At 37.2% G+C, this 25,836-nt stretch overlaps 1 protein-coding gene across 4 annotated transcripts in view; it reads right to left on the minus strand.

Moving 5' to 3' along the window:
* The window catches only part of LOC149558487 (single-stranded DNA-binding protein WHY1, chloroplastic-like), a 70,866-nt gene extending 46,011 nt beyond the window's left edge, over positions 1 to 24,855 (minus strand). For 3 of the 4 annotated variants that reach the window (XM_089832695.1, XM_089832694.1, XM_089832697.1), the window contains exon 1: positions 24,688 to 24,855. In XM_089832695.1, the coding sequence (XP_089688821.1) occupies positions 24,688 to 24,755 (68 nt within the window). In that variant the 5' untranslated portion in view covers positions 24,756 to 24,855. Of the gene's footprint in view, positions 1 to 13,993; positions 14,075 to 24,687 lie in introns of all 4 variants that reach the window. The other variant, XM_089832696.1, reaches the window with a different exon arrangement.
* Between the last annotated feature and the right edge of the window lie 981 nt (positions 24,856 to 25,836).

A 25,836-nucleotide genomic window follows, 5' to 3' on the forward strand; every position in this document is an offset into this window, starting at 1 on the left:
TTGGACATTAATAATTTTATCTTTTCTTATCTTGTCTCACAAAGGGGTCATTACAGTCCACCTGCTCAAGATTGCTTGTCCTCAAGGATTGTCGGCTTTAATCTTGTTAACTGAATTATTTGCCAATATTAAGGATCTTAGCTTCTGCTACATAACTCTGATATTAACTCAACCGAGAAATGTTTTTGTCTTAACTCCCAATTGGGGTGTCCAAATAATTCTCAACAACGTGAATACGAGTTTATATTAAGATGAGGATTAGAAGCTTGTCACACAGATATGACCTTAATTGGTGAGTTTTATTTCCCTAGAAGCAAAGATGCATAGTAGATGCAAACATTATGATGATGCATAGTAAATGATACCATCCACATAAAAAAGACTGATTCCCTCTTTCTCTAAGGGGAAATAGTTTATTACTCTACAATAGGATCTCTTTGTAGATGGATCATTAACTTTGTTTGAGAACTAAGTGATCCTTTGTCCCAAACGTATTTCAGTTCCTTTATTGATGACTGACCACATCGAAAAATAGCCATGTTATGTATAGCAGATAAGAGAGTGAAATGGTAATGTTAACTAAAGTTCATAAGACGGAGGCTTAAGAATGTTAAGAATTCAGTTCACTAAATCCCACAGTTTGTATTGTAGTTGTACCCTAACACAATTGTAAAAGTTATGAGTTTGACTGTATGAGAATAGTGATAGATGTGTTTAATCAATTGCTGAACCTTGAATATGGTTTTAGCAGGTGGACCAGTTTGTGATAAGTATTGAGTTCAACTCTAGATGATGTATTACTTCCTCATTATCTACAATGACTGACGGGTATATCATGCTTTATAGGCTGTGGGATCATTATATGTAAGGCAAAACTGAGAAACCAAAGCGTACAAATGCCTGTACCATTTTATGGTCATTTGATCAATCAGCAAAATTAACATAGACTATTGTCTTATAGCTTAGCGCCTTGTTATTGTTTGTCATGAATATACTGTGAGTGGTTATTACTCCAAATACATTTTCTTTCACTGTTGTTTCATGGTGTTAGGGTATGTGTAGAATCCTTCCCCTCCTTGTGTATATCCTAATGGTATTGATGGTCCAATGATCCCTGGGTTGTTTTTCTAAGAGTCTGACCAATGTTCAATAGGGGATCGTGAGATTCATGTTTGTATAAAGAATGCACATCATTTTAATTTGAATGCAAGAATATATAGCTCTTGATATATTCATAAGTATTCATACAATCAACATGAAGTGTCTGCTGAAAACTCATTCGACCTGAGTCAAGCCCATAAAGTGCAGAATATTCACCTGAATATGCATTAAGACAAGACTCATTCACACAAATACACTGAGAGTATGAAGTATGCACCCAAATACAAAATGTGTAAAGCACATGAAGACTCACAAGGCATGAATCATAATGTAAATACACGTAGGGCATAAGCATTAAATCACTTGAGTCATAAACCATACATGTGTACACATAGTGCACAAAGCATGAAGAAAACACATGAATGCACTTTAAGTCATATTGCATACACATCACACATGAAGTATGCACATGAATTCACTTAAGTCATGAAGCATATATGTGAATACACATATGCACAAAGCATGACGTAAACACATGTATCCATGTATGAATCATACAGGGAAATACATTTAAGGCACGAATCATGCATATGAATACACCTAAGGGATGAATTGCACACGTGAATACACACAATCAGTGAATCATACACAAGAATACACTTGAGGCATGAATAATACACGTGTACATATAAATACATTTGAGGCATGAATCATGCACATGGACACACAAGGCATGAATCATACATATGAGTACATATGAATACACATAAGGCATGAAGTCATATAAATGTACATGAGGCATGAAGTATAAACGTCAGGTATTAAGTATACATGTCAGGCACGAAGCAATAAATATATGTCAGACACTTAAGCATGAAGCAATACAGTTAAATACACTTCAGTCATATAAGGCATGAAGCAGTACATAAATACACAACAGACATGCAAGGCGTGAAGCAATACACAAATACACGTCATACAAGTACAGCATGAAGCAATACATAAATGCATGTCAAACATGTAAGGTATGATGCAATACATAAATACAAATCATACATATAAGACATGAACCAATACACAAGGGTACAGAGCATACATGAGGAATATTCTCATAAACATGCTGAAGTCCATCAGTTGTGAAGTCAACACAAGGCATACCAAAAAAGTGCAATTTCTGGTTTGAATCAAAGTAGACCAAGAGAAAACACCAAATCTTGAAGCATTCTGACTCGGATTCTGGTGAAAATCGCATACATTTAAGAGCAAATATCTCAGACTTGGACACTTAGATTTCCATTTTTCAGCTTCAGCAAGGCATGGAACTCAGTACACATGATGTTGTATGATAAAATAATATGGTTTGGGTTCTTGGGAGATGATAATTTGAAATGAAAAAGAAAAAATCACATGATTTAAATTCAAACCCTTTGTTGCACACAATTAAAAAATACATGGGGAATTTGATAACATATCAGATTTAGAATGTAAGCATTAGACGCATGTTGATTTTTGATTCAAGTGTAGTGAAGTTAGTTCAATAGGGAGGTGTCATCATGGAATGAGCTTGTCTTTGCTCACTGTCATGATTTTAAATATGTAAATCCAATAAATGACATTGTGTGGCAGGTTAGAGGATGGCAGGAGCTACTGAAGGCAAAAGTTCAGAGTCAAGGATTAAAGGTGACCAGGATCTGGATGGTTCAAGTACAAGCAAGGTACTTCCCAGTTGAAATCAAAGTGCGATACCAAGTTCAAGATGTCAATGTGGAGTTCAATGAGCCAGCACAACATCATGATTAAGTCTACAAGCAAATAGAAAAACACATACAAACTTGAATTTCCTTTGGAAATCCAAGTTCAATTGAATGGTACAACTACACCATCAAGGTCAAAACACCATCAAAAACAAGCAAATTATAAGTTATGTCAATGAGGAAATTCCAAGATGAAGTATTCCAAAGGATAGGAAAAAATGCATGAGGAATAAAGCAACGAAATACGAGCCATTACAATTGAAAGCTTGATAATGTTGAGTATCAAGAGATATTTTTCTCATCGTCAAGAGATATTTATCAAGTCTATAGGATAAGCATGTTGAGGTGGCACTTGTTCATTTTCAAATGGTCAGATCATGCCAAGTGTAGAATGGTTACATATCATGCAATATGAATTCAATGTTACCAATCAACATAAGAAAACATTATTGATGATAAGCATACCAGATAATTGCGAGGAAAAACAGTACTCTTTTATTGATTACCGAAAACAACAAGTAAATCATTCAAGTTCAATTGTTCTTAAATAGTGGTCAGTTGGTTAGGGAGACCAACGAACACATCCCCTCACTACCTGACTACCCAAAACCCACAACTTAATTATTTTTATCTACATTATTGGTTTAACCACCCTACACTATTCCCCTCCAAAAAGAGAGGTCATCTTCTTGTCGATTACTGGATCATGAACTAAAAAAAAAACTTCAAGATGTAGGGTATGGGAAAGTCCCTGAAGTGGAAGTGGGTTGCCGCAGGAGTGGTCTCGTTCTACTACCATTTGTTTGGTGTAGATCCCTTGCAGTAATCGCAATGCCTCTGTCTTGTCCTTTTCCGCTGCTACCAACTTCTCCTCCAACACTACTTTCTCCTGTTCGCATTCTTTCCTCATCCTTCCAGAAGACTCTTTTTCTTGTTGGAGTTCCAGGAATGTTCCCTAAAGGCTTCCTACATTTGAGCAAGCGACATCATACAGCTGGACTGTTCTATAGGCGATATGATGCTTCCAACCTTCCATATTTCCGCTGGCTCACTAGGTTTTGTCCCATTTTGCATAAGTATGCTCTAGTCTATGTGACAATCCTTCTTCATAAAATTGGCAAGGGTTTCTACAGCCCTGATTATGGCCTCTGGATCTTGCCCCTTAGCCTATTTAATGATCTTCTTGGCCATTTGCTCCATTCCTTGCAGGTCTCTCAGAAGTTTTTCAGCTTTTCCCTCTAATGAGATTGTCTCTAGTTTTGTCCCTATCACCACCAATTACTTTTTCTGAGCTTCTAGTTTGTCTTTGGCTTCCATTTTCCATAAGGTTGGTGAAGGTGGAGGCACCTCTTTTGCACTCATCTCAAACCTCCCAAGTAGTCTATCTGCCTCCTCCAATACTATGTCTTCCCCCTATGGCGCCTCTTTCCCCATTCCAACTTCTTCCATGCACTTCTCATTGGTACTTGGGATTCCTTTCTTCCTTGTAGATTGCACTACCAGTGCAATCGACTGAGCCACTTCTATGCCATCTAGCGTATTTATTTTCACAGTGTGGACAACCTTCTTGTGGCAGTAAAGGTCTATCACCTTAATATGAGCCCGCGAATCTAGGGAGATAAATTTGCAAATGCTAGAATGGACATTCGCTTCGCTCCCCCAAAGGAAGTATCACTTCGCTTACTACTAGCTGAGTACGGGCTCCTACCTCCGTACAACCTGTCGCTTCTACATACACTCCTAGGTTGACATCTCTGTACGGCCTTCCGTACGTGTACAGTCAATTGCCTCCTTCGTATACTCTTATGTGCCCTGCGTACATACTTTCTCCATACGGAGGTATATGTACAGCCTCCTCCCTCCTCCGTTTAGATGGCATGCATATGACCTCCTCCTTTCCCAATACAGTCAACTTCAGTCACTTCTGCATCCTTGTGAATGCCATCTTCTAATGGGAGAAATGTGATGTCCCATGGTGTACCTATGATGTGATTTAATCGGAATTCTTCCTAGTTTGAGTGTCAAGATGACGATGCTTCTATACTTGTCACTTTTGAGCCTCTATCCTCCTCACCTAAGCTCTGTGTCTAGATAGAAGCCTCTTGTGTAATCATGTGCCTTAGTTTCTTCCTCCTTGGTTCTCCCCCTCCAATGCTTATTCCAAATGCATCCATATGGCACCAATATGCCATGACTGGCCTGTATGGTTCCACCTTGTCTATTGGTACAAATGTCCTTATGTGTTCAAACAGCTTCTAAAAACAAAGTTATGGCATGATGGGGTATATAAAATAACTTATGCTTCCACTACAAAAATTCTCTTAACCTTTCTGACAGGAGTTGAGCCCAGTTGTAAACCCTTCCTACATTCAACCCATTCACTATGGGCATCATCCAAATGGAAATGTCTGAGGTGCGGCTCCCTCCAGAGAGTTTTATCTTTACTAAGTCCACAATGCACCTCCATTACTTATTTGCTATGAATACTTTCTTCAGCCCTCGACTATTATTCTTGCTCAAAATACTATCCCATTCCTATTGTGTGAGATCACTCTTGCACATCAGCCCTAGCCATTTTTTCTTTCCTTCCATTGTCATTTTGGTTGGGGTTTTTGTTGCATCGTGCCCTTTGCTAGGGTCTTCCAGTACTTTGTTTATCTCTTTTGGAAAGTATGGAATAGTAAGAGTTTGTTGAAAATATTGAATCACAGATCTATGTCCCTTTTAATCATATCCAGCAACCATAGTTCTCAACACCGGGTCAAATTCTTTTAAATAAATAATAGGCATAAAAATTATCTTTATCTACCTCATCCTTACATAAAGCCTCCTTCAGTACATGATGTTCATTTGTGTTCTCCCACCATGCCCTACATTTGCTCCCTACCACACTTTTGAATGTGACATTGTCAGCGGTAATCTTTTTTGTGCTCTTCCCTTTGTCCTTCTTAGTAGTAGACACCATTTTCCTCACCTACAAGACTGTCTTTTCTTGAATCAATAATTTTTCCTCTACTTGGATTACCAATGCTCGTCTTCACCATCTTGTGATTTATTTATTACCTCAGCCACTTTTATACCCCCTAACACCCAATTGTTTCCTTCCACGTGTATGCTTGTGTGTGTGCAGACCTCTCCTTTATAAGGGCACTCCTCCTGTACACTAATGTGTCGCTTCCTATCTCCTTGTTGTACGTCATACACTAATGTAATCATACTCCAAATTCTAATCTTGGCTCTATACCACCTGTTCGTCCATCGCACGCAATTTTTGCTTCCTTCTTCATGGTACACCAGACATTGAGTGTGTCTCTCTTGAAGTTCGTACACATGTGATCTTTGCCCTTACCAACACCCGTATTCCATACACGTTCCAACTCCTATCTATACATCATACAATCCCTTCCTGCAAGTTTGTGTTTTATACGGGGTCTATTCCTTCTAAAGTGAGGTCATACAAAAGGACTAAGGAAGACACGGTATAAGAGGCAAAAGTGCGGCATACAAACACAAAGGGTGAAAACATTGTACGACGTACAATGCCTTCCTACAAGTTTGTATTTTGTACAGGGTTTATTCCTTCTATTGGGTCTATACGTTGTACGATGTTTTCCCCCTTCTTTGCGTTCATACGCCGCACCTCTGCTTTTCATACCATGTCTTACTTAGTCATTTTGTACGGTCTCGCTTTATAGCTTAACTTTGTGTTTTCTTTATCCTTAAGTGCTTTTCCCCTTCCTTTATTTTGAGGCAAAAAATATGAAAAAAACTCGTTTCTTTCTCTATAAGGTTTCAATTTGGATCTATTAACCCGGTCTTTTAAGGGAATGTTGTCCAAAGTTGAGAACTTTATTGCTATGTTTGTCCCAACTTGTATTATTTTGTATGGTCCTAACCAGGGTACCTTGAACTTCCCTAGCTTTATTTCATTCTTCCCATTCTACTTAAGCACTAATTGTCCTTTTCTAAGATTCATTCTTTTCAGATGCTTGTCATTCCATAATTTCCTTCTTCTCTATGCTATCATTGTAACCCATTGAGCCATCATCCTTCTTTCATCTAATTTTACTAGGCATTGTATCCTTCCTCTAAACTTTGCACATCCCCCAATCTGTGTTCTATTGCCACCCTTAAGCTTGGTACTACATATTATATTGGCATTACGGTCTCTTGCTCATACATTAAGTGAAAAGGTGTGTGGCCAATAGTGACCTTGTAAGTAGTCCGAACACCCATAAGACTGCAGGAAGCCTTTATTCCTGATCTTCTTTTTCTACCCCACATGTTTTATACAAGATGGACACCAATAATTTATTTGTGGCATATGCTAGTTCATTTTTCCTAGGGAAGTATGGAACATCTTAAACTCACTTATCACTGTCCTGATTACCTAGTTCACAAAGTGCACTCTTAGGTCATTTGTTATCTGAACACATATTCCAAACCGTTTCACAATTTGTTCATAGAGAAACGTAGCAATACTTATTGCCATGTTGTGAACGAGTGTCCTTGACTCCACCCATTTTGTGAGGTACTCGATTGCCACCACTATATATTTGCATCTATGAGTATTGCTAGTGGGTAGAGGTCACACAGAATCCAACCCCCAGCGTTCAAATAGCTCATATGGTTGTGAGAGAAAAAGTGACATGAAATCTCTATTGAGGGGCTTACCTACCTTTTGACATGTATCACAACTTAGAACCCACTCTCGAGCATCTACATAAAGTGTAGGCCACCAAAGTCCTACTAGTAATACCTTCTTTCTTGTTGCAACTGGTCTCATATGACCTCTTGTCAGACCTTTATGAGGCTCTCTCAACACTCCCAGGATCTCCCCCTCCATCACACATCGTCATAGTACATCATCCCGTCCCATTTTATATAGCAGCCTATTGATCAATTGGAATGTCTTTCTTTTTAGTGAGATCTTTCTCCTTTCTACCACTAGCATCTCTAGGGGAAAAGTAGAGGTTGATAGGTACTAGCCAATACCTTCATACCGCTGCGGTAATATGGCAATTTGAAATAGATGTGCATCTAAGAAATCCTCGTTCACTCCATTTCCAGCAGATTCTCCTAACTTTATCCTGAATAGCTGATTACAATCATGGCTCTACCTTGGACTACTATTTTGAAAGTAAATTCTTGAAGGAGGATTAGCCACCTACTTACCCTTCCTTGGATGATAGGCTTGTTAACCAAGTACACGAGAACTTGATGATCAAAAGAAAATGTAAAAGGAGTGGCTAATAAGTGTTGTCTAAATTTTTGAACTGCATAGGCCATACCTAGTGCTTCTCTCTCTGTGGTATTGTAGTTTCGTTCAGCTTTGGAAAGTGACCTACTTGTGAAAAACACCAGATGGTCCAGTCCTCTTGTCCAATTTGTGCCAATGTAATGCTTATTGCATAGTTGGAAGTGTCCACATGGACATGGAACTCTTTGTTTTTGTCTAGGTATATGAGAATTAGAGCTCCCGCCAATTTCCTCTTTAAATCTTGAAAGACCTCCTCCTGCTCCTTTCCCCATGCGAATTGCTCTCCTTTCCTAGTTAATTTTTCCAAAGATAGGGACTCTTCTGCAAATCCCTTTATGAACCTCCTATAGTACCCCACATGCCCTAAGAATGATTTGACACTAGCAACACATAAGGGAGCCTCCATGTTAACAATGATACTGATCTTGTCAAGATCAGTTTTCAACCCTTCTTTGCATACTATGTGACCCAGAAGCCTGCCTTGAGTGACCATAAATCTGCATTTATCTGGATTTAACGCCAGCCTTTCCCTTCGGCATCTTTCCATGCATTCTCCAATGATTTTCAAGTGGTGATCCTTCCCACTATAGATTGACCAGTCGTCCAAGAAAGGTTTGAAATTCCCTATTGACATTACATCAAAGATGTGTGGTATGTTCTTTAGAAGGTTGTGGGTGTATTCCATAACCCAAATGACATCCTATTGTATGCAAACATCCTGTCTTCAACTATAAATGTGGTTTTGAGTTTGTCCTCTTCAGCAATGCTGATTTGGTTATATCCTGAAAACCCGTCAATGGAAGAGTACATCTCATGGCCAGCCACTTCTTCTAAAATACTATCAGTAAATGGAATTGAAAAGGGGTCTTTTATTGTTACCGCATTTAGGCATATGAAGTTCAAGCAGATCTGGATTTGATTTCCATCCTTTTTAAAGGATATAACTATGGGCGACACCCACTCGCTGGTTTGCACTTTGAATATTATGCTTGCATCAAGCATCTTAGTGATCTCCTCCTAGACGTTGGCCGCATAGTTCTTGTTTAATCAATAAGGCCTCTTCCATATTGCTCTTGCTCTAGGTATCAGACGTATTCGACGGACATATAGTTCTGGTGGTACCCCCTTTAAGTCCTTGTACATCCATGCGAACACATCCTTATATTCAAGGAAAATTCTGAATGTTGTTGTTTACTCTACTAGATCCCATTCATCTCCTATGAGAATCTCCTTAGGATGGTCCTCCACCCCTAGATTCGTCTTCTCAAACTTAGCCTCCTCATATTCTATTCCTTTGTCCTTGTCAAATGTGTATGCTTGGGTAACATCAATTGTGGTTGTACCCTCTTTGTACTCCTTATAAAACCCTGGATATTCTTCCTCAAATTCCATCTCTTGGACCTGCAACATATTACATTCAGGTTGAAATACTTCATAGTCCCCCATTCGCCAATGGAACAAGCTGTTGAGGGTACTTGTTTCATCTTCCAAACATTCCCCCAGTCGTAGAATGCATTTTTCATCTGGCTCAATTACATTGCCATCTTCTCCCTCCACTTGTGAATCAGAGGCAAGTTCCTAACTTCCAGACTAGCTCCTTGAGTCAATTGTGCACTTCCAATCATCTACTTCAATGGAAAGGGTATTTTTCTTCCAGTTATGGTTTGCCTTTGTTGTGAGTAACCATCCTCTCCCTAATAATGCATCATATCGCTTCTTTTCCATGGTAATCACCACGAAATCCAAGAAAAAAAAAATTGTCCCAATCATTACTTTTTGTCCCATTACAGTCCCTATGGGCTAGATCTCATGTTGATCTCCCCCCACTAGCTGAAATGTGGGTGACAAAGAGTTGGTTTCCCCAATGCTTTCCAAGTTTCCTCAGGGAGAACATTAGCTCTGGAGCCTCCATTCACAATAGTGTTTGTCAATTTGCACCCCATTATCTCCATTTCCACCACAGTCGTCCTTCTCATCCTTATGGTAAATAGGTTGTTGTTGTCCATCCCTACTTTTGCTTCCTACTTTTCCTCTTCCTTGGATTGTTCTTTCTTCGTACTAGTCCCTTGTGTTATTGCCACCCTTAACTGAGGTATTGTTTTCAATAGATCCCCAATCTTTACTAGTATAGTGGTCTCGAGTACTTGCTTTATGATGATAGTTTTTGGTATATACTTGCCTGAGGAAGGTTTAGAGGTACTTACTTTTCCTTCCCTTGCCACAGTATCTTGGATCTCCTTCTTGGCTTCCTCCAATCTCTCTTTTTATGTTCCTGCATCAAGATATTTAAGTTTTCTAGCTTGCATCAAGATATTTAAGTTTTCTAGCTTGCATCAAGATATGTAAGTTTCCTGGATTGCATCCTTGTGATAGCTAGTACTTCTCTCCCTAGTTCTACAATCTCAAGCATGTTCACACCTGTTTGTTTAGGGCAATTGGCATCCTCATGGTTACTTGGTCCGCAACATTTGCAGAGCATATCTCCATTCTATCCCCCATTGTCATAGTCCCGGATAAAATGTCCCCATTCATTGCATCTTTTGCATTGTATCATGGGGCATCACAGAAGTTATACTGGATGGGGCTTTTGGGTGTGTTATTATTACTACTGTTATTGCTTCCCCTCCTATTATTCTAGTACCCTCCAGGTGATGCTTCCATGTTCATGTTTCACAGGGGTGTAAAAGGTGGTGTGGATTGTTCCCCATGTGTAAAAAATACCTGACCATTTCGAGCCTTCAGATTATAGGGACAATCCTTAATGGAATGCCCCAATACATATGTCACAAAATGTCTTCTAGGGCACACATATTTTGTGTCCTTCCTTCTCACATTCAGTACACCATAATCCTTTTCCCTCTCTTTTCTCCTCCTTGTTCCCTGTCATTTCTTTCATCAACCTCATCATATCTTTTCTTAAGGCTTGGATCATTTAGATTCATCTCCACTTTCTTTAGAACTCTCACTTCCACTACCATGCCTTCTTCCTTTAGAGGTTTTGTTTTTGCTCTCTATATCCATGGCTCAAGTATAGGTGTCTCCAAAGGACAATGGTGGTACTATTTTCAATTTTCTACATAGGGACGAAGTTAATCCCTCAACAAACCATCTTTTCTTTAGCTTATATGCTGGTTTATTGTCTAGTTTCCCAACCAATTCCTTTATCCTCCTACTATATGTTGTTTCGGATTCATTCTTTCCTTGTCTTGTGTTGTATATTTAGTTACTAATTCGTCATCTTTGCATAAGAGTCGGAATTCCTCCTTAAAGGTTGTACATAGGTCCTTCCATGTGGCTTTCTTTGGAGCCTCCAAGTTTGTGTACAAGTCAATAGCCATACCCCTTAGGTGGTTGGAAATGCCTTTAGCCAATTGTCAGTGTAGTTTTTTCCATTAGCCTGCCATATCATTATCCATGTTTTACAATGTCATGTTGTGTCTTCTGAACCTTTCCCTGTAAATCTAGGCAATTTTTGCTTATCTGTGACCATCCTTGTTCTCCCCCTTCCTCTTGTCAAGATGGTACTCCCTCCTATAGGGACGTTGCTTGGCCCAGTTACTTCTCCTTCTCCTTGTAAGTCTCCCTTTGTTTGCCCAGTGCTCTATTGTTGTGTAGGTCAATGCACTCTTTATGTCGGGGTTTCAGGCTCCTTCCACCCCTACTTCTTTGTCGGCTCCTCTAAAATTGCCAAATTGGCTATACCCCTTATTGTATTTTCAATCAAGTTTTCTTCACATTGGTTTGGCACCTAAGTTTGATTGATAGCCCCTATGAGATGGAAACACCTTTCTTCCTACTCGCTAGTACGTAGAATCTGTCATGGAGCAGTTTCTTCTTCATGTACTTGCCTCGGATCCTTATTTGGGATTAAGGACATGAATTGTTTTACTGGCTTGTTGTTCTCCGAGGATTTACCCGTTCTTGGAATTTCACAAGTACTTCTTCAGCAAACTGTTGGAGTACTAATTGTCTTCTACACTCTTTGAACTTTGGATCTCTCTTCCTCTACTCATAACAAGTTTCTCGTCCACAACCAAGGTATTTGGTGTAACAAACAATTTTTCATAACAAAATAGGACAATCGATAAAGAGTTTTCCCCAACAATTAACCGAATTCCTTTTCATGGGACATTAACTGCTTTCAACGATTAATTAAAATAATTTAAATAACAATTAATAGAAATAACCATAATAATGATTAATTTAAATAATTTAAATAACAATTAACTGAAATAACCATAATAACGATTAACTGAAATAATTGTAACATTGATCATCAGAGATAACGATAACTAAAATAACTGTAACACTGATCATCAGAAATAACTATAATAACAATTAACTGAAATAACTGTACCATTGATCATCAGAAATAACAACCTTGGACCATACTTATCCCCACACAATCTATTGAATTAGAAAGGCCCTACCTACCCCGGGATTGGGCTTGGGATACCTTTAGTCCAACCACCTGAGCATTCTAGTGTTTAGAATGTCTGCACAGTTATGGACAGTCATGTCAGAATAACTGGCACCACTAACATCAAGTGATCTTAGATGACAAACATGCCTTTAAATGACCTTGGCCAAGGTTTTTCTGATGGGTTCAATGACCTGATCACCACCGCTCGACTTGACAACAGGGGAACAACAATATGGACATGCCTGAGCTATTAAGTAAAATTATTTAGATTTAATGTATCATATCTTATTTCACTTCCATGTCATTGCAAATTCCATCTCACCTCTTCACCTTTTCCATGGCTATACAATCAGTGAGTCCTAGGTGCTCGGAATCTCAGAGCATTTGGCTCTGTCTGTTGATTCATGAAAATTTTATACTTCCAACTTTTCACAGTCTGTGATTTGAGAGATTATATTCTTTAAGACTTGCAGAAATAAATATCATTTGATTCTGATTTCCAGTGGTGAAAATAATTCATGATTCCATGTCATGGATACTTTACTATGATTTATGTTAAACAACTCCCTAAAGTTATTTAAGTGTGAATGAGTATAATCTACAGCTTACTACCATGGAAATCGAAATGCAATAACAATTGTTAATGGAATTATAGCAATATTTGGAAATGATTAACCACATGACCTAATATAATCCGAAAATGTCCGGAGTCTTGCTAGACGCTTATGTATCAGCTCTTCTTCGATTCGCTTTCCAAGCGTAACCACAGTGTGTAAATACAACCTCAACTTTAGCAAGGAAGGAATAACATATAGCAAATTGTAACAAGAATGGCACTGCTATAAAATGCAAAGGTTTTAAATGGAATTTGCAAAGATTCGAATGGTATTTGCAAAGTCTTGGGTGGTAGATAGAAGCCAGAAATGAGCAAGGAAAACAGGAATAAGAAAGGAAGTCAGAAAATGTGATATTGTATGTCCTCCATCTCTCCCAATCTCATGATATATATTAAAGGTTAAAGGACTCTTTGGCTTCCAAGAAGCCTTAACATAAAAGAAATGTCTTGGCTCTTGGACGCCAAGAAAACGTGCCAAGTGTTCGATCGGTTTTAAGCAAGAGAAAAAAAAAAGGATGGAAGAAGATTTGAAGGTTATAAATCAAAAATATTATGATTTATATCTATCTACATGCACGTAGATATATTTGTGAGGTGGCATCATTTTATTATTAAAAAAATAATATTATGGTGTCACTTATTTCATATCTATGTACATACATAGGTATATATTATAAAAATATGGTGAAAGATCAATCAAAATCCTTTGAGGTACGTATTATATTTTAATTAAATTATTTTATGTTTTAAATTGTTTATTTAATAGCTCATGCAAGTCCTTCAGTTGTATCATGAAGTTCAAGTCGCTAGGTCCTTACCAAGGCAATTTAAGGTCATACCTATCAACCTGAATGCCTGGACTAAGCTAGTATCCCATTCCGTTGATCCCGTTTAGCAATGCTTCCCCTCTTCATCTTCTCCTGCAATCACCCGTGCAATACTTTCACGATAATAATAAGTTCCATAATAATTTTCATATAAACATTATAAGAATTTAATTATTAATCATAACTCCAAAATCAAGCCACTGCTAAACATCACATGACAAATAATGGATAACAACCATCTTCATTAACAGTTAAATACAACGGATATAAATAACTACCTACTTCACATGATAATGAAAGAAAAATCCGTTCATTCTAACAGCTATGAACAAATTTAAAATTAGGTCTAATTTGGGATGTAATTTGGCCAATGAGTTTGTATGCTACTGGTGTCACCGAAAGTTTGTCCCGTACCGTGCTCTCTAGAACCGCTCTCGGGCTTCTCTTTACACGTACTAGTCCACAGAAACTTCCTAGGCTACTACCAGGTCTTGTGTCACTTCATCTTCCCTTGTTATTTCTTCCTCGTCACTCTTTGTGACTTGTGGTGGGAATGGTTTGCTCATTAATCCATCACGTTTGTCATATGACCTCCACTCAATTTAGGTAACAACGCCAAAAATGTAGAAAGGTTACAAAACACGCAATATGAATTCAACGTTACCATTATCAACATAAGAGACCATCACCTATGATAAGCATACCAAATAATTGCAAGGGATAACAGTATTCTTTTATTAATTACCAAAAACAACAAGTACATCATTCAAGTTCAATTGTTCTTAAATAGTGGTTGGTTGGTTAGGGAGACCAACCGACACATCCCCTCACTACCTAACAACCCAAAACCCACAACCTAACTGTTTTTAATTACATTAGTGATTTAACCACCTTGCACCAAGTGTCCCAATCAAAACCCACAACTTAATCATTTTTAATTACAATATTGATTTAACCACCTTACACCAAGTGTCCCAGTGGAAGAGTTCAACAACATTAAGTTCAGATTCATTGAAATTGCCAAAGGGAAATATCAAAGAAAATAATCTTCTAAAGGAATATTGGCTGCAAGCCCATGTGGCATTTTATTATTGGCCCACTACTTGGTACCTATTTTTATAAGCTTCTATATAACCAATTTTTTTATTGACTCTTTAAAGTAATGTGTTTTTTCATTGGCCCACAAGGTGATGTCTTTGTGTGATTGGTTTACTATTTAATGTTTGAAGTTGTTAGATGATTAGGGCATTGTTGGATTAATCTTGGCCCTTGATTTCAAATCTATTAGAGCCACACATTGTACTTGGAGCCTCTATAAAAGGACTGCTCAGATCATTTGTAAATGGAGAGAGACTTGGAGAAATTATTGCCATAATGTTATCACGGTAATTGCTACTTCATTGTTGGTCTTCACAGTGGACTTATTGTGTTTCTTTGGAGCATCACATGGTTTCTACATTTCTTCACTTGGATTAGAATTTTATTTCATTTTGACGAGAAATAATGTTTAGTTGGATGGAAGATATATTGGAAGCGTCTTTAGTAAACTCGCTTAGATCAAACTACTACCTGCTTGTTGCTTGTAAGTTCGCCTCGTGTAGTTGAATGGCATATTTATGAACTTTTCTTCAACTATTGCTTGCATATTGACATGCATCAATAGATGGAGCTAATAGAACGGTAATATTTTGAACATCCTAGATTACCTTAGGAGATCGCACTAGCTTGGTTGATGTCAATGGCTGCCTAAGTAGTTGAGTCAAAAGTGCATTCTAGGAGTAAAATAGCTTTCTCAACCCTTCTCCTTTGCAGTTTGTTGGGTCGGAAATAGTGTAAGTAGTTCATATCATTGACAATGCAAGTCCCTTTGTCATATCAAAATCAATTCATTTCAACTGAGTTAGTCCATGATAAGAAAAAACCTTGAGGTTGTCTCATTTGATCACACAATCCTTATACATTGTTTAGCATATGAGCATCCTTATTCAAGAAAAAGTTGGAGATTTGGTGTTTCATTTGGAATACTAGGTATTACCCACCAATTGATAAGAATGCTATAGTCTACAATAAATTTTAATCTCTGACTCTGATCACTCTAATGTATGGGTGTGCTCTTATGAGCATTAATGTTTTCAATTACTTCTCCTAATGGTTCAAGGCTTTCTTGATGGTTGGATCTAACTATGTGTAAATGTTGACTACTTTGATGCACAAACTAGCTTATATCTGCTTATACATGTCCACCTTAACTATGCCCTAAGTTCGACTCCAAAATGGCCATAGTTATTGATGGAGATTACTTTCTCTTATAGTATGATGATCATTGCTTCTTACCTTGATTGTTGTTTCTGATTTTGGTTTATCTCTGTTATGTCTGCTCTTATTCATCATATAGGTCTGCTGTCATCTTTTACATCTGCTTATAATTCTGCTAATGAATGCATAGATATTCCTTGTGCCTTTCAAATGAGTTGATATTTCCTTTATATCTTCCATGGTGGCAATTCACACAATTTCATCATGCTTGCACTTCATAATAGTTACGACTCACTACCTTTCACCATTACCACCCTTTGGATAGTTGCAACCCTTCATCATTTCTAACCTTTGAGAGAGTTGTATCCCTTTCTAATTGTCACTCTTTAATGAGTCGCAGCTCTTCATAGTTACCACCTTTTGGAATAGTCACTACACTTCATAATTATGCCCTTTGAAATAGTCAAAACCTTCCATAATTACCACCGTTTAGAAGAGTTGCAACCCTCCATAACATTTTCCATTTGAGGGGGTCATTTCCTTATTTTATTTTTATTCCTTTTTTCTTTTCAAGTATTTCTTCCTTGATTCCACTTTGATTTGTTGATTCCCTCCTCTTTACCCTCTTTCAAATGAAATTCTTTTTCTCCCTTTTTACATCTCATGTTTGAGGGAGACACAACTTTATATTTCATGCCTTTTGACCCTTGATTAAGTTCACTAAATTTAATTATGTTATATTTTAATTTATTAGTTTATACTTTAATTTGAAGTAAAAAAAAACTCACACAATTGAATCCAGAAACGAGCATTATATTTTTTATTATTTTATTATATTTTATTTTTTTTATTATTTATTATTAGATCCTATTTCAAAAATCAGACATCACACCCCTTCCTTCTCTTTCTTCCCATTCCTTTCTTCTTCCATTAATGTCTCCTTAATTCTTCTCTCTATTATTTCTTCATATGTATCTCTTCTCAGATGAACTCATCTCTCTTTATATATATATATCATTTTGAAGGTGTCACAACTCTTCAAAACTCTTTATTGCATTTTGAACTTCCTCAGGGCCCTAAAATTATATGGACACCTACGGAACTAAACTTGACACAAAAGTTACGCTTCCTTTCTACTTCTTCATCTATGTTATATACAACATACCCTTCACGCCTCCCCTCATATGGGGCCTTTCATTTCTAATAGTTGAAGTCCTGAACTCACAGTAAGAATTTGCCAAACAATGTGTTGGTGAGTTGATTGTAGATACTCGAAACTGCAATGCCTTGCACCTTTTTCCTTGCTAGTCTCTCCCTTGGTGTCATCATTGGTTTAACCTAGTCAAGGACTTGCCTATATAATTCTTGAGTTATTAGGGGGTCTTCTTCAAGCTCTATTTCACCCAATCGTCCCATCGTCAAGGGTAGCATACCCAACATATTTATTACCAAACTAAGTCTCTCTCTTTCTAAATTTAAGCTTCAAATTGTTTACTACATCTTGAATACAAGTATCATCGAGAGTTGATGATTTGGTTGAACCATTCTAGCCAAATTCCCTAACTTTATATGACCCTAACCAATGAACTCAAAACTTCTTGGGTCGGAGTTTGTTACGGCCATTATACTTTAATGCTTACTATCTACGTTGGAAGTTCATCTGCCAGAGGTGTTTGTTCTACAAGAACTTTTGCCAAAATTGAGCTACCTTTGTCGCCCATTGTGCCGTCATACATCACTCGCCAAGCTTTGTGAGGTTTAGAAGACATTCACTTGGGTTATCCTTGTCCCCCAAATAGTTCTCCATAGCAATACATAGGCTATGTAGGGATAGTCTACTAGCACCATTGTTTCCTATCCATACACGAGTTAGAAAGAGGTTTGTCCTATGGTTACTTTGTATACAGTGCAATATGCCCGTAACATTATCAAGTGTCTCTCTTCCCAGTCCTCTTGTTCCACTCCACAAGACTTATATATGATTGAAACCAAAACATTTTTTTGTGATCTAGATGGTGATGTCGAGATATATCACAATTTGCTCATAGTTGTACTCATGGAGTTATCCAAAAATGCTCTCGCCTCGGTCCATTTTGTAAGGAATTATGTTGCTACTATGACTTGATGACACCAATGCATTTTGTTCATCTTCAATCTTCAAATGACTCATGTGGCTACGAAGGGAACAGGGGCATGAAATCCCCTCCAACGGCTTACCTACCCTCTGGCGCATATCACATCCCAGCGCCAACTCTCAAGCATCTATATGTAGTCATCCACGAAAACACTACCAATAGTAATTTTTGTGGGGTGGAATTTGGTCCCATGTGCTGTTAGCTAACCCTTTGTGCGATTCCTTCAATACCCTAAGGATTTCTCTTAGCATTACACATCTTTATAGGACCTAGTCTGACCCCATCATGATAAGTTGAAACATTTTTCTCTTTGGGGCTAGCTTCCTCCATTCACTTGGCATATATCCCTCAAAAATGTACTGGTGCACAAATACTCTTCAATGTTCTCATACCAAGGTGGAAATGCAACAATCTAGAAGAGGTGGTCCTCTGGGAAATCTTAAATCACCCCCTTCAGAGGCTCTTTGGACTTTATCCTTGAGAGTCGAACTGCGATGAGGTGGCCCTTCCCAAGTTGTACAATGACGATGAAGATGAACTCATGTAGCAAGAGTAACCACCTACTCACCCTCCCTTCGATAAACAACTTCTTTACTAGATACATCAGCACTTGGTGGTCCACATGAAAGGTGAAGGGTATTGCAAGTAGATTGTACTTGAACTTTTGTGTCAAGTATGGCATGCCCAATGCCTAACTTTCTATCGTACTATAGTTCTATTCAACCTTGGAGGATAGGCGGCTTGCAAAGGAAATAGGATGGTCCAATCCTTGCACGCCCCAAATGCATTGTTGGAAGCATTTGCGTGTATGCGGAATTCCTCGTCCCAATCCAAATATATGAGGATAGGTACACTCACCAATCTGAACTTGAGTTCCTTGAATGCCTCTTGTTCTTTTTCCCATACTAACAATTCACCCTTCCAAGTCAATTTTCCTGATGGGTATGAAATTTGTAAGGAAGTTGTTGACAAATAATTGGTAATAACCTATGTGTGTAAGAAATGACTTTACCCCTCTGACATTCTCTGAAGCCTCCATTTAAATAATGAACTTTACCTTGTCATCGTTTGTCTTCAATCCTTCCTCGCACACAATGTTTCCCGGCATTTCAGCCTACATCACCATAAACTAACAATTCTTAGAATTTAGAGCCAATCGTTCCATACAATGCCTCTACACATTCCTTTTATACAATGAGGTGGGTTTCTGGTCCACTATAAATGTACCAATTAGCCAAAAAAGCCTTGAGATTCCCTATGGACATCTTGTCCAATGTGTTCAATATCATTTGTTGGAAAGTAGTTAGGACATAACACAAACCTAATGGCATTTTGTTCTATACACCCCATCCTCCACTACAAACATGGTCTTGAGTTTATCTTCCTCTACAATTTTGATCTTGTTATATCCTAAAAGTCACCCATGAATGAGTACATCTTGAAACCTACCACTTCATCCAATATATTATCAATAAAAGGAATTGAAAAGGGATCTTTGATTGTGACTCTGTTAAGACATCTAAAATCGACAAAGACCCAAATATGATTTGATTACTTTTTCAGGGATATAACAATTGATGAGACACAGTCACTCATTTCTACTTTGAAAATGAGGTTTATTTCCACCATTTTCTCAATCTCCTCGTACACCTTGGCAACTAGTTCTTGTGCATTCAGTACGGTCTCTTATGTGCGGGTTGTGCGCCTAGTACGAGAGAGATCTTGTGTATGCACAGCCCAGGAGGTATACCTTTTAGATCCTTGTACATCCAAGCAAAGGTTTCCTTTACACCATAAGAATTTTGAATGCTACTGCCTTGAGTACAAGTTCAAGTCTTGCCTAGGCAATATCACCTCCCAGTTGTCTTCTTCCCCAAGTTGACCTTCTTTCTATTTGGTTCCTCATACTTTTATCATTTTGTCCCTTACGAACATTGGTAAGTGTACTGTCTACCCTTGTCACTCCCTCATACTCTTCATATTCCCAAGGGAAGGTTGCACTTTCCAAACCAATATCTTCAATTTCCCCAATTTGTAACATATTGAACTCAAGGTGGAGGAACTTTTGGTCCTCTATCTACTAATTGAACAACCTATTCAAAGAACTTGTCTCATCCTTTGAGCAACCTTCGAATTCTAACAGCCCTTCATAGTTGGGTTTCATTACTTTTCCTTCCTACATCCCAAAGTCACCACCCTCTGACTCCAAGTCAAATGCCAACTCTTGGCTGACAACTTGGTTTTGTAGGTCTATGACTTATTTCCTTCCATCACTCTCGATGGAGAGTATATTTTTCCTCCAGTTATGGTTTACCTTGGCGATGATCAGCAAGCCCCTTCAAAGGAAGGCATCATATTCCTTGTTCTCCAATAAAACAACGAGAAAATCCAAAAAGAAATTATGCCTGCATATTGGGACTTTCTATGCCAAGGGTTTCATGTTGTGCGGGTCAGCCCCTACTTGGTGGAAGGTTAGGGGTCATTGTGTTATCTTACCTGAAATATTCCAAACTAGGATATTGTTTCAAACCTAATCTGGGTTTTCAATTTTTGCCATTTTTTGTTACATTTCATTGCAAAATAACATGTAAAGGAAACTATATATATTTCAAAGGAAATAAGCAATTACAAACAAAAACTACTTCTAATGATTCTGATATAAAATATACATGGCTTACATCAAATATATACTATTGTTACAATGCTAAAACATGCATAAATTCCCTTCTAAAACCTGTTTAAAATTATGCAAGTATGCTCTATGATAAACCTTGATCGAGCTTACCTCTCAAGTAGTGTTGGACTTTTGTCCAACCTATGAATATCCAAGGGTTTTCATCCTCGCATATGGCTACTATTGTCAAACCAGCAACAATGAAGAAACTATCAAGAATCAAATCAATATATCATAAAAGAATGAGACTCCAAACCCCAATCAAACCTTTTATACAAATCCTCGGCCAAAAAGCTATTGATTTCCTTCTAATTCTTTTATATAGCAACTTAGGCAAAAAATTAATATTTGCTTCACATTTAATAATTCATCCCCATGCCCTCGAAAAGACTTTAGACATAATCTAAGCTGGCCCTTTTTTTATAATTTTTACTATAAAAAATTAAATTCATATTAGCAATAACTATAGCATGTTCCTCCTTTTATTTGATTATACACTTAACCTACTAGATTAACTTGCTTTAGCCTATGGGGATAATAAATAATAGGCTAGCATTAATTCTTATTTATCTATTAACATACAGGGCAAAAAGGGGCCATTAGAGTCCTCCATTCCCAGAGATTGTTTGCCCTAAGGCAATCCGCATCTGCATGTTGAAACCAAATGTCTGGGTCCCATATCAACTTTAGGAACACTGATCCACCAGTCCATTGCGCTACTCTGATAACAACAACAATATACCCAAAGTTGTGAAGCAACTCATCACAAATGCTTAAATCCTCGTTACATCTTCTATTCTATGATGCACAAAATCTTCCCTTAATAGTTGCACCATGACACATGGGCTCATGGCCATCTTCCGAAACTCAAATGCCAACATTAGGTAACCTCATAGCATTGTCTTTTATATAATTATGTGCTACATTATCTTAAGGATGAAGAGATATATCACTGCTGTTATAACAATCAGCACTGTCATCATGCATTGATGTCATGTCTTCAACTTTTACAAGCACTTTCTAATTGAAAACTTAACACTTGCAGACTCCTCTACATTAGTTATTTCATTTCTAAGCACTGCAAACTCATGAGAGTGAGAAAGTAAATTATTGTCGTCCCAAATCAGAATTTTGACATCTTTGCTTTTATGGAATCATCAATCACCACCAAATGATCTTACTAATCTTACTGTACCAAAAAAAAATTGTTCTTGGTTTTCCTAGTATCCTTGAATGCCATCTCTCGCATTTTTTTGTGTGCACAAATTGTGTCATTATGAAGTCAACAAACACACCAGACGATGTGATATCCCAAAGAATCTATATCAATCTCATGCTTTACATCAAGAGAAGTCATATTTATTTCCCTTTTAAAATGCTCTAGTGAATCTTCTCGCTGCGACGATGAAGCCTCATGTAAGTCACTCCTCAAAGTTTCCCTTTGTCCTCAAGAACCAAATTTGCATGTTTATCAAATGCTTCATGTAGAATTTTGCATACCTCCTTTAAATTTCCTTTCCTCTTATGGTACTGTTTTGAGCTTGTAGATGATTGCTCTCCTGTTTGTTGATGTATTAGTGTTGGGAATTTCTTTCCCTCCTAAATAAGAAAAGATTTTGGTTGATATATGAAGTAACTCTAGGTTGGAGAGCTGAAGAGACACGAACTTGGAATCTAAAGAGTCTTCTGTTTGAAAGAAGTGGAAGCTTTTGTGTGGAACAATGAAGAGTCTTTCGAGTGAAGACAAGTGGTTCTTGTTGTCTCTACAATGTGAGATAATAGCTTCAACAGATATTTTGTACTTATCTTTCTATGTCTGAGACAATGTGATAGAATATTGCTGGTTCCTATTTTCAAATGCCGAGTATGACATCATGTGTTGCCGTGAAGTTGAGCAGAGATATTATTCTATGTTGTCGTGGTGTTGCAGTATGATCATTGGTTTTAACTTATATGTTTTCTAAAGGTTTGCAAAAGTATGAATGATGACTGTCATTGGTGATGATACCCAATAACGACGTAGTGTCAGAAATTGAGGCAGAGCTGTCATGTTTCACGAAAAAAAGGTAAAGAAGTTGCTGGTTAGAATTGATGAATCTGGATTTGTACCTGCCGACTCGCTGATATTTCTATGTGTGAATGAGAATCAATTCTTGAGGAAAACGTATTTCAGAATCATTTAGGGAAAGCCATACAAAGTGTGCATGCATTGTAGTTTGGGGTTGACTCTCGTAGATGTTCCAAAGCCTTTCTGTGCTTGTCAATAGAGCTGTCGATATCTTTTGAGTTGTAGCATTCAGCATTTGCATTGTTTGAAGAGTTATAAACTTTGATGGCTAAGTCTGAATTGATGAGTCTGGTAAGTATCTAGTTTTCGGAAGATCTTGAAATGTGGTGTGCAATGATATTTAATCCATACCTATTTCTGTGCACGAATATGACTCTCGTAGATGTTCCAAAGACCTTCTGTGCTTGTCAATAGAGCTGTCGATATCTTTTGAGTTGTAGCATTCGCATTTGCATTGTTTGAAGAATTATAATCTTTGATGGCTATATCTGAATTGATGAGTCTGGTAAGTATCTAGTTTTCGGAAGATCTTGAAATGTGGTGTGCAATGATATTTAATCCAGACCCATTTCTGTGCACAAAAATGAAGCTGAGTATAGCTTGACGGTGATAGTAGTGAAGGGACTGAAAATTTCTTGAGTTGTGTCAACTGATTCATCTCTTTTAGCTAACATTTCCCTTAAGAAGAAGGTCTTTTCAATCATTGTATCATCTGTGATTCTTGCTCTGTTTCTGTGGAGAGAGAGACATTTTATTTTTTGGTTATACCTAGTTCAGTTGTTTTCAGCTATTAGTTTCTGATAATTGCTCAAGTTGCATCTGCTCTCCTATGTTTGTATATCGTCGTTTTTTGTTGTTGAAGTACCTTCTCCACCTTTATTGTCGTGTGACCATTCTTCTTCAAACTTGTTTCTTCTTTGGCATCTAAATTGTTGCTGACTCAAGCCATGTCACAATTCATAATCCTTGTTGGCAGCCTTTCATTCGTATTTATCTGTACACCATCGTGAGCCATGTTGGGTCGAGTTGGCATCGTGTTTGGTCTTCTCCTCTTCGTGTGTGCTCATTATTATTCAAGTCGTTTTTGTTTCAAGCGCAACCGTCTTTTAAATGATCCCATGTGCCCCAACAAAGCTAATGCAATGTTTTAGAGCAAATTTGTTGGAGATCTCGCTAAATGTCCTCAATGTACTGATTCAACATGTTAGAACGAAGTTATTGAGAATTTCGCCCAGCGTACAGTTCGGACATAATAAATTTGTAGAAGGAAGAGAGCAATTTTGATCAACTACTAATGAGCAAAACATATATTATTTATAGGCCAAACAAACGAACTACTACCATAGTAATATTTTTTTTGACGTTAGCATCATTAGGTCTAAATTTTGCAAAAGTGGAAAAGCATGTTACCTTCTTTTTCTTTTTTTTAAATTTAATTTAGTCCACGCACCTATTACAAGAGGGTAAAATATGCTCTGAAACGCTGACAATGGAAACCCATTAATATACCTGGGTAATACATATACCATTACATGCAAATAGGTTATGGAGTTCATCAATTGGGAATGTTTACCTGGACGATGATGAAGAATCAACTGCAAGCTTGCAAAAGTGATCAACTAGCTTGAGCGCCTTTGCCATTTTGGAGAAAATTGAAGTGTTATGTGCTTCCAACAGAAAAATGCTGCGCAGCGCTCGAGTAGTATGTTACAGAACCGAGAAGATGGGTTGCCCTTTTCGTGAAAACATAGAGAACAGTAACAGACTTATAGCCGGACGAAACACAATTGGGAAATTATATCATTTCATCAAATTGTTGTTGATTTTACGGTGGAGAAAATATATGTGTTTTAAAATCCTTGCGAGGTTCTCCCGCTTTTAAATGTGCTTTATAAGCGCATGTTCTCATGCCACTATTAAGCTTATTTTAGCTTATTTTGGCTAATGGTGGTCTCATTCAATGTTCATTTTAGTGCTTAGGAATTTTTATTGATTTTTTAAAATATAAAATTTTAATCTAATAATTTTGATGGTTTAAAAGTGAGGGCAATAATTTTATGGAGACACGCGTCAATTTTACTCTAGCTTATTTCATTCGCTAAAAAAAAACTAAGAGAAGATTCTTTGTTATTCTTTTTTGAACAATTTTAATGTCACATGAGAACATGTAACTACTTAATTTTAAGCAAAAACACTAATAAACAATAAGCATAGGAACATGATGTAAGGCTCGTGTTAGGTCAACAAAAATTTATGGTCTTCAAGTATCTTCAAACTCTTAAACAAACAATTTGTTTAACTATAGTTTCTTTGAATACATAGTGTACATTGTAAACTTTGAATTATTTTTAAATTAAGACACATTCTATATGAAATTATATTTTATTTTCATCACTATCTTATTATTATAAAAAATTATTTTATCTTTACTTTCTTTTCTTATGAAATTATAGAAATTCTAAATATTGTGTAATTTAGTTATCAATTGTACAACTAGCAACTTTATTTTCTTTCAAAAACTATCTTTAAATATATCCTTTCACTACGATTCTAAGTTGAGTTCAGATTTGAAATCTAGGCTTCTATTTTTTTCCTCCAATTTACTTTGTTAACATGATTGTCTTAAATTTTTCAACCACATGTTTGCCTTATTTATTCATTGATTTTAGGACATTCATGGAAATTGATATCTCACTTACTCAACCAGCTATTTTCAAGCTTC

Source organism: Cupressus sempervirens, chromosome 5 (assembly GCF_028749045.1).
Source record: "Cupressus sempervirens isolate cs-2001-9-10 chromosome 5, ASM2874904v1, whole genome shotgun sequence".
NCBI classification, from domain to species: Eukaryota; Viridiplantae; Streptophyta; class Pinopsida; order Cupressales; family Cupressaceae; genus Cupressus; species Cupressus sempervirens.